This window comes from Nylanderia fulva, unplaced genomic scaffold (genome assembly GCF_048542155.1).
Source record: "Nylanderia fulva isolate GAGA-0341 unplaced genomic scaffold, ASM4854215v1 Scaffold10, whole genome shotgun sequence".
NCBI classification, from domain to species: Eukaryota; Metazoa; Arthropoda; class Insecta; order Hymenoptera; family Formicidae; genus Nylanderia; species Nylanderia fulva.
The window spans coordinates 5,273,318-5,283,960 of record NW_028189193.1 but is presented as its reverse complement, the minus strand read 5'-3'; the positions used below and the strand labels follow the sequence as shown (position 1 = coordinate 5,283,960).

At 32.0% G+C, this 10,643-nt stretch overlaps 1 protein-coding gene across 1 annotated transcript in view; it reads right to left on the bottom strand.

Moving 5' to 3' along the window:
- Positions 1-6,102: 6,102 nt before the first annotated feature.
- Positions 6,103-10,643, bottom strand: part of beta-Spec (spectrin beta chain) — a 30,777-nt gene continuing 26,236 nt past the window's right edge. The window contains 4 exon segments of the mRNA XM_029304156.2: positions 6,103-6,289; positions 6,374-6,641; positions 7,463-7,609; positions 10,248-10,355. Of these exon segments, the coding sequence (XP_029159989.2) occupies positions 6,103-6,289; positions 6,374-6,641; positions 7,463-7,609; positions 10,248-10,355 (710 nt within the window).

Below are 10,643 nucleotides of genomic sequence, written 5' to 3'. Positions count from 1 at the left end.
ATTAAAATTAATTTAATGTGTTTTATGGCAATTGATTAATAATTAATAGTAATTACGTGGAAAAGTAAACCAATCCTCTAAAAAATTTGAGATGATCCAAAAATTCTGATAACTACATCGATCTTCAATTTATCATTTATGAAGAACAAAATGCATATGTCTAGGGCCGAATTAACCAATAGGCAAACTAGGCACTGATTATGGGCCCCTACCAAAAAAATGAAAAATTTTATTTATAACAAAAAAATTGTGTATTATAGTAATTAAAGTTCCTTTTTAGTGCTTATATGTTTAATTAATTTTCAAAAAATCCTTGCCTTAAATAGGCTCCCCCAAATTTGCCTAGGACCGCATATAAGGTAATCCGGCACTGCATATGTCAATATGTAATTAAAATTATTTTAATGTTTCATGGCATGCAACATTAAATGCAATAATTGATTAATAATTAATTTATCACGTGAAAAAGTAAAACAATCTTACCTTTTATCATGAATCGCTCATTTTAAAAAGATTTTATTGTAAAAATAAAAATAAATTTCTGTGCATAAATAAAAAAAAAAACAGATATTAAAAAATAAAATATATGTGTAATAATAACAATCCAGCTCTTGTGCAGTTTTTTCGAAAAGATAAGAATTTTGGAATATTTTCCTCCTGAAATAAGCAATTGAAATATATGTTTATCAGACTTTATGAAAAACTCGCATCTTACCTTGAGCTCGACCGAGAGATAAATCAATCAATTGATTACACAGCTGATGATTGCATAGAAAGCGAGTCGAACGAGTGATTATTATCATTCACATTTTGCAAACGATTGCGGTGTCAGATGATTTCCTTCTCATTTTTCGCAAAATCTAAAAATCGCATAACGCGCGTTCTTTGACAGTTCGGCGAATCGTTCGAAATTCGAGAGAATTATTTTTTTCGGATACTATATATATATATATATATATATATATATATATTTTTTTTTAATTTTATTTCGACAACCGTAAGTAGGGTGTGCAGTTATCTCGGTGGTTTTTAATTTCCTGCTTCTCGACAACACACAAAATCAATATTGGCAAATGGAAATTGTGTAACAAAATATGTGTATATATATGTATATATACACACAGTGCTTTTTGTAACAATCGCGTGTACTTTCAACATTGACATTTATAAATCGCAAACTTAGTTCTGCGAACTACGCTATTTTATGACAGCTGGTTATTCACGGACTTCGCACAATATATGTATGTATATTCCGACACAAACTGAACTTTACACAACGTTTTACAGAGAGAGAAAGAGACGGGTTTCTTGTTTTCCTTTTGAAATGCGACGAAATCTTTCCATTGGCATCAACTACATTTCATGTATATATATATCGCATTTTATTTCTCAACGAAGCTATAAAAAGGCACATTAAAAAATTACAAGTTGATCTTAATGAAGTTTGAAAGTAAAGTAATTAATGCGTACACAATTACATTGCCGTGTAATTCTTATCTCGTGCGTGATAAGGAAGTGTGAGTATTGATTCGTTTTGTTTTTGTTCCAAGGAAAGATGGAATTAAATAGAGCGAATTATACTCTCTTAATACAGTGTTAGATATAAAGGAAAAATTGTTTTTTCTCGCTAAAGAGAGAAATACTGTGCCAAGTATCTGCGTTCTAACGTATCGAGAAGTAGCAATCCGAAAAATTACAACCAAATGTATTAATTTAAGCGATATTTAATGATACACATGCAAGTTCTTTTCGTATTAAAACGTTCTTATGATCAGATGTATTTTCAATTTTCTAAAAAAAAATCAAAAATTGTATAATCTCGCTGACATGAATCATCGACAATACGATATCCTTATCGAGGATTTTCTTATCGAGGATACAATACATATACAGATATATGAAGGAAGGACGTTTGAAAACGAAAAGAGCCACCATGTAAATTCGACAATTATTATATCTATATCATCTATTATATCATAATTTTTGTTTCTTATAATTTAATGTTCTTCATCATTCTCTGTATTTATATATTTATAGATATATTTATATATAAAACACATAGCTATGACATACCAAATGTTGTATCGTTTAGCAATGCGACTCTTATATATTCAAATATGTTTTTTTTTTCTCGCTAAATGCGCATGCATAAAATTATAAAAGCGAATCTCGTGTTTACGATATCATTTTGATTAGAATTTATTTACGCGGACATAATAGTAGATGCGTATACAGCTCCGTATATATACAAATTTCTGGGCGTACAAGCTTGGCTGAAGAAACGCAATTACAAACTTAAAATACTCGAAAAATATTTTAACACAAGTCGGCCGAGTCGCATTGATTTGGAAAACAAATGAAATGTCGTTCAATATAATATCTCGTAAAAATCATTATAATTTCCAGATTATAATGATGAAAAGTTTCGGAGCACAAAAAAGTTGTTAAAACATCTTGCGATAGAGGAAATTATATATTCTATAAAAGAAAAAACAAGATGAATACGATAAATATTAAAAAAATTAACAATTACAAAAGAGATAATAATATTATGATTCCGTATAATATATCACGCCAAATGTCAAGTTGGAATCAAGTGAGATACAGTGATTTGCGACAATGATATAATAATAATAATAATTTACGGCTACAATAATTTACCGTAAGCGCTCACTTAATACAAACTGTATCATTTGCACGAGTTTAGAAATTTTTAAATATATCCCTTCCAATGAATTCTACAAGAATTATGATATTTAGGAATATTTAGGGAAAGGTTTCTTCGGGAGGGAGGGGGAAACTCTCTTGTTAGTTATTATATTTTCTTTATAATTCTTCAATGCGATTTTTCCCTTAGGACGCTGCATATTTAACAATTTATTAAAAGCTAGTTTATATAATATTATGTCCCAAGTTAGTGTGGCTCTTAAAATATATGGCAGTCATTCAAACGCAAACATACACGTTTGCAGGGGAAAAAAAAGTCAAAATACTGCAATGCAATAATATAATGATAATGAAAGCGATATATCCTAAGCAATCAACACGGCTGGAATCATTTCTCGTTCTCGCGTTTATTGTTGGAGAGATCGTATCTCTTATATTTTATATATCAATACGAGAATCTGTATGAAATGCAATAAAATGCGTCAAAATGTTAAAAATTACTCATCACAAAAATCTCTGTGCTCATCGCGTAAATTAATTATAAATCATCATAAGCCCCGTGATTAATACAATAGGTATATATGTTTCCTCTGTAATCTACATTCCTTGCGGATTCGATGAATTAAGCTTGTCTTCTCTGTCAAATAAACACGTTTTCTTAAGAAAAACTGCTGAATTATAGAAATTCAAAGTAATTTGTACCATAAAGATGTTATCGGTTACATTGAATGACAAGAAAATGATATTATGCATGACAATGACAATAAAACATGTAAATACGAATTACGTGTGTATATATATATATGTATATTATATTATAGAATTAAATCCCGTGTCAAGTCTGATCACGCTAACATGGGACATTTAAATGTCGCTTGTTCTTCAACTAGCAATATTGCAAAGTGTCCAAAATTCATTGAAGAACTAAATTTTTTAATTAGACTTTCAATAGCCTACACTTGTAAATATATCAACATATATAACCGTTAAATATTCTCCATTCCGTCGAACGTAGGCGTTTTTTTTCTTTTTTTCTTTCTTTTTGTCAAAGATCCCATTTTCAATTCGTCCTTCAATTCATTTCATAACACCATCGTGTGTGGTATGTGTGTGTGTGATCATGTCTTCTAATTTAATATTAGCGTTGCTTTAACCATGTAGAGCGACGAAACATTTTTTCATAAACGCGATGTTGTGCTGAGACGCATTACGAACGGCTTATACCGAACTTCACTGCTCCAGTTTAGCTGAAAATTAGCAAATGTGAACGGTGATGATTATTTCATCATTAGGACCGCCAATAATTGTCACTTTCAATTACTGTTTTCTTTTTTGTTTTACAATTTAGTACTCATATGCACAATGGCAAGACTAGACAAGAAAAAATATATATATACAATATAATTTTATATATACATATACAAAAGAAATTAATTAACATTTATAATTCTTTCAGATGACATTTGATGAGCTCTTCACAAAGTGAATTTAATATTAATAGAAATTAAATTCAGATATTAATTAATTAATGCAATAATTATCGCTCAGAACCTAGAAAGTATCTCAATACTCTACTGCAGCTTTTTAATATATTAATTGATATATACTACTATTATTTATAAAATAATCATGTTACACAAGAGGGATACTATAAAAGTCAACGCATTGTAAAGAGAGATTAAGTCACTTATATCTAATATAAAAAATATCAACTACTCCGTCTTTAAGGAGCCACATATCGTCAAGTACATGTCTGAATTAGACGATGCGCGGATAATTTTCTCAGTTACCTCTACGATAAAAATTCCTGGGAATATTCTGATAGCAGAAAAAGCATGAAGAATAAATGACGATGATGTTCAGAAGCGGTGGAATAAGCTACAATATCAAATTTGTGTGACAACGATACACAATAATCCGAATATCTACATGACACCACTATCTTATGCGAAATAATAATAAAGAATGTCCAAAATAAAAGCGATAGATTATATGTATAAGGCGAATAATAAGCGCTTATTACATAGATGTTAATCGATGCGGTAGAGAACAATCGTGTGTTTTACATAACTGTCATCTTTACATCTCTATATCTTGTAATTGTAAAACCTTGAGCTGCAAAATTTATAGAGATTTCTTTACGTGATAAAACAATGTCCTCAGAACACAGAAAGCTCTACGCACATCCAAGATATTCTCTCGTTTCAGAGAATTCACGTAATCATTCCGCATTCACAATTGGAAGAACATTCCTGCCGTATATTCTTCAGAGAGAAGCTAATATAATTATATAACGAAAAACTAAATACGAGAATAAGAAAAGAAAAAAAAGAGAGACAACTGGAATGATGATGATCGGTTAATCGTGCAATAATAGTGTACGATACGGTAGAATGGTCTAGGATTATGTGCGACTCACCGCATTTCTAAATGTTGTTCCAATTGTGTACTGTTTCATACGTTCATTGGTTTCGCTTTCTACTTTTTGGCTTTTCTAAAATATGATAAATGCAATGTGATGACGAATGCGCGACAGGATGAATTTGGAATTTTCGTATGAGGGAGTGAGGGCGCGTATCTTCTCGAATTATGCTTTGCTTTACGAGATGATCGTCCAACACCCGTGAATGATAATGATGATGAATAATGCTTCTCTACGATAGCCCAGTAAGATATTGCGGTTATCGTATTGTTTCAAACTTCTGCCTCCTCGCTGACCATGTTGGAATTGTGATGTCAGCGACGAGAAAACGCGATAAAAAAATTTTTAGACTCCATCTCGAAATATCTTGTCGTTTAAAAATGGCATCTAAGAATTTTCAGCTTTCTCACCTCCGACGTCACAATTCCAACATGATCGGCAAGAAGCCAGGAGTCTTAAGTAAGTGAAGAGAAAGTCGAAAATACACATAAAAAATGGAAACAATTTAAGGAAAGTTAGTCTTGTTAAAAAAAAAGGTATATACATGAAATGTGCTAGATGAGCGGAATGATGTGAGGAATATCATTAGAGGAGTGACATCGTGAAGTAATGGAAGATGACAAATGTATAATTTTTTTATTGCTAACAGAATATTCTCTATCAGCTTCATCGGGAAACGCGTTCGAAAGGATGAAGCAAAAATAATAACAAGATAACAGGCACCTTGTGTACAAGAGAGTAACATGTCTTGAAATGCTGCGAAACTTAATAACTTATATATTCGTAATTTATAAATTTTCACGATAATATATCATTAGACGTCAATTGTGGATTTATTAGTATATATTATTTATTTATTATTATTATTACGTTGTAAGTATATTTTTTATTTGCCAACTTTCGTGAAATTTACAAAAACTCATTCGGTTTAGCTTGAAATTCTCGTGCCGAATACTCATACGTTCGTCTTAAATTCTCGACGTAATACGACAGCAAAATTTCTCAATCAACACTTACTTTTTCTTGAGAGTGAAGAAACTACGCCGCTTAGTTTCGGCTTGTGTCGGGGCGGGTAGAGTGTGAGCTCTGGACGTACTTGCACCTGATGTTCCCTGCGCCGCTTGATTTAACACGGACACCCAGTCGTTCATCTCGGTGTCGTCTTTGGCCTGGAACAGGAAGTCGGATCCGCTTTGCGACCTACAAAAGAAAACAGACAATATAATATTTACGGAGACGTAAAATGCGAATTAAATATTATACGAGGTGTCTCTGAGTACTGACTTGACTCGGAAGACATGTTTCTTCTTAGTGTAATCACTCGCTACGGTAATAGTTGCGCCTCGTAAGTCAAGGGGAGCTTCTCCTTTGTACGACTGATCAGGCGAAGCCTTGTACGACTTCTGATCCTTATATACACACAGGCTCTGCCCGCGTACGACCATGTACACCTTGTCCCAGGAGCGATTGGATGCCTTTTTCGTCGTACTCTCCCATTCGTGCTTCCGCTGTAAGGGTCCCTCGAATTCGTCGTCGCTCGGACTTCGCGCCTCTGCAAGAGATTAACATTCGGCATTATTTTATTTTATTCCAATTGTCGTTATTTATTATTCGTCGAGAACGAGTGTCTAAAAAAAAAAATTAGAACTAGATTCTAAATTATTGTCTATACAGAAGAACATCAGCCTGCTCTATCCCTTGTTCTTGAAGAATAAAGTGCTGCTGTAAGTAATCAATGATGTTAATTATTGTAAGGATTAGTCACGACATGCTTTGGATGAGAAATACACCGCCCACACAACACGTGAAAATCTTAGATGTTTTAATTCCTTGTTATATTTCACTTCAAAAGACATATGTTTATTTAACGTTTGAACGACAAGAAGCCGACATGCATTGACATATATCTTTATGAAGATAATTGAAACAGAAATAATTCCCCGATCACTCGTTCCTTTACTTGTTAGTCAGACACAATGTGGCTCTCTTCGAGTGTCTTCCCTTTAAATCGTGTAATTTCATCACAGCTGACTTCTTTGAATACTTGAAGTAATAGTTAAATATAATGTATAGTATGCTTAAGTAGTAACTGAAAGAATAAAGCATGATGAATTAGTAAAGCGATTATTAGACGGTGGATATACATGAAAGATCAGAGAATCCACCTGGATGTTCAATAAAAATTATCTCAGCAGCAATTTAGAATTTCACAAACTAAAAACACGTGACATTTCCAGTTTTTTCGAATAATATTATTTATCATCAGATGCTGAAGTGGATTATCTGTGTAAATAATATATGTATACATAATGAGTAAAGACATCAGGTACATCTCTAACTATTGAAGACCACGTAAATCTCTTCTTCACTTACCGGGGATACTACGTTCATCGTCACTCACGCCACTGCGATCTAAACTCGGCGACTTGGCGGATTTTCTCCAGCGGAAGCTCCTAAACGGCGACTTGCTGCGACTTCGTTCCTTACGCCTTAAAGACTCGGAGCCGCTTCCTTTTGGAGCTTAACGACGTACGCAACACACATAACGTTTATTAGCTACTTACTTTGTATTACCCTGAACCACTTAGCTTGTAGCAGAGAATTGATCGGGTAAATAACATGTCTCATTAATAATCCTCATATCCATACATATATATATATATATATGCATGTACATTATTTTTTCATGCCCTCCAACTACGAACAATATACGAGGATACATTCATGCAACATGCTCATGCAAATGTCAAGTACTTGATATACATGAACTAAAGGTCATGAATAGAATGAAGTATTGTCATCTCGAGAGAATTATTGTATTTATAATGTATAAATAATTGTCTATGCTAAAATATATATACATATTTCTATATTTATATGCAAGATGTCCCATCGAGTGTTCAATCATTTAATTTGATGTATTTATTACGGCTAATCTCTTTTAATTAATGAAAATGATTATTCTCTTTTTTTCTAAATTAAAAGAGAGAAACCTTATATATATAAGATTAAACTGTTATTGTATTAAAATTAATCTGACCTTATTGTGCACAGTTGTCACTCTTAAAAATTATCTGTATTAAAGAAGGAAAAGCTATATACATAACTTTTTCACAACAAAGGAAATCGACAAAATTTAATCATGTACTCTAAGAGAACATTTTTCTGCAAAAAAAAAAGATCTATTTAATTAATTAAATTAAAAGTTCATTATTATACATGTTAAAATAAACTAAAAATTATTGTTGCTTTATATTTGCTATTTTTATAATTTTTTCATATATTATGAAAATAACATCTAGCTGAGAAATATCTCTAGAATATTATTAAATTATTGAGATCGATTACCTTGTGGAACATTTTGCAGTTTCAAAATAATTTCCTTTTTAAAGTAATTATGATTGATTTCAATATATTCTTCATCGAAGAATAAATTTTAAAAATATGATCGAATAAAGGAAATTATATATTTCCAGAAGTGTTCTCTTAACAAATCAAAACTCAATGTTTAAAAGAGACGCAGAAAATCTTTGGCATCAAAACTTAAGCATACATATTTGTCACGCGAGAAAGTGTCATTATTTATTTTTCGTGACAGAATGAATATAGAATTCTGACGTTTTAAAAATAGTGAAGTCGCGTGACAACAAAACAGAAACAATTTCGATCGTAAAAAGTTTTGTATATCTGTAGTTACAACGATTTGCAATGTAATTTGTAATTTCCACGAGACATGCAATGGTCTCGAGGAATACATTAGTACGATCATGACGAATTTAAAATTAATATAAATACGTTCGGGATGAACTCGTGTTGCGCGGAAAGATGGGAAACCACGTCGGAAATCCAGCCGGAAGTACGACTGATATCAGCAGCGGTGTCACGACCCGCGCCATCCTGGTCGGGTGTTGCGATAATTGATTTGAAGATGCAAGAACTGTCATCGGAAAATTTTTCGGGAAAATACTTAATACTGCTTTTCTATCCGTTCGACTTCTCCTTCGTATGTCCCATCGAGCTCATTCAATTTAGTGACCGCATCGCCGAATTTCACCATATTAGTATGAATTTTTCATCCCCTTCTCGCTATTAAACAATTTTTAATATCAAAATAAATTGGAAAAAAAAAACTTTTTTTTCGTACACAATAGAGTCTATCATTAATTTCTTTGACAAAATGTTTGTAAATTTTTTTTATACTAAATAATCGAATTAATTATTTTTGGAAATAAATTAATTTTTTCGTCTTCAATAATACATTGATAAAATATAGCGAACTCTTCGATTCATGAATTAATAAATAATTGTATATCCTCAATTATAATAAAGCCCATTCATACATTGAGTTGTATTTTTACTAATGCAGAATAATAAAAAAAATTTAGGCATGAATGACACATAGAATAATTTAATTTATTAAGTAAAAATTAATATATTAATTAATAAAAAATGAATAAAATTGAATCTCATATTTTGATTTAATTCTCATATTTTATTACAGACTCGCAGGTGGTAGCTGTTTCAACGGATTCCAAATTTTCGCACTTTGCCTGGGTGACGACGCCGCGGAAACAAGGAGGCTTGGGTGAAATGAAAATTCCCTTGCTCTCCGACAAGAATCATCGGATAACGAAGGACTACGGCGTGCTGAACGAAAAGCACGGAGTAGCATATAGAGCTCTGTTTATTATAGACGAGCAGGGAATCGTACGTCACGTAACAATAAACGACGACGATTTACCGCGTTCTGTGGACGAGGTTCTGCGAGTCATAAAAGCTTGTCGTTTTGTGGACGAACATGGAACCGCGTGTCTTTATGGACCCTTGCAAACGAAGACCGTTTCCGGGGAAAAGCTGAATTATTTCAACACGAATTAATCCCGAAAAATCGCATCCGAGATATTCCTCATTCTTACATTAAAATAAATAAATTAAATTAATTAAATAAATAAATTAATTAATTAATTAATCTCAATCAAAAATTGCATCCTTACACATCTTGAGATATTTCTTATGTCCTGATTTAAAAAATGTAGTCTCATTAATTATGCAATTTGCCTCGACTGCTTATGCAAGACAATCGTCGAGGAAAATATATTAATAAACGATATTTGTTTACAACGTATATGTAATTTGAGACAGATCATTGAACACTTACTTGTCGGTGTGCGAGGAATACCATGCGGCGGAGTTTTCGCAGAGGTCGGCGCGACAGGGATCCCTTCTCCATCCCGGAAAGACAGTTGTCTAGGTTTTTGTGCATGCACTACACCACACCAATCACAAAATCATGCTATATATTATATATAATTATTCTTGATCGATATATTAAATACCTTACGTATATGTATACTCAACCAATAATATTAATTAGGTACTACAACTGATAACGCGAAGGCATTCCTTGTGGAAGAATTAAGCTGCTGAGATAAACGAAAATAAAATTTTATCGTGAATTTTCTATATATAATTTAAAATATAAAATATACATTATAATAATAAATAATTCTTTTTTTAAATATATAATTATTATTATTATATAAATATATGTTCA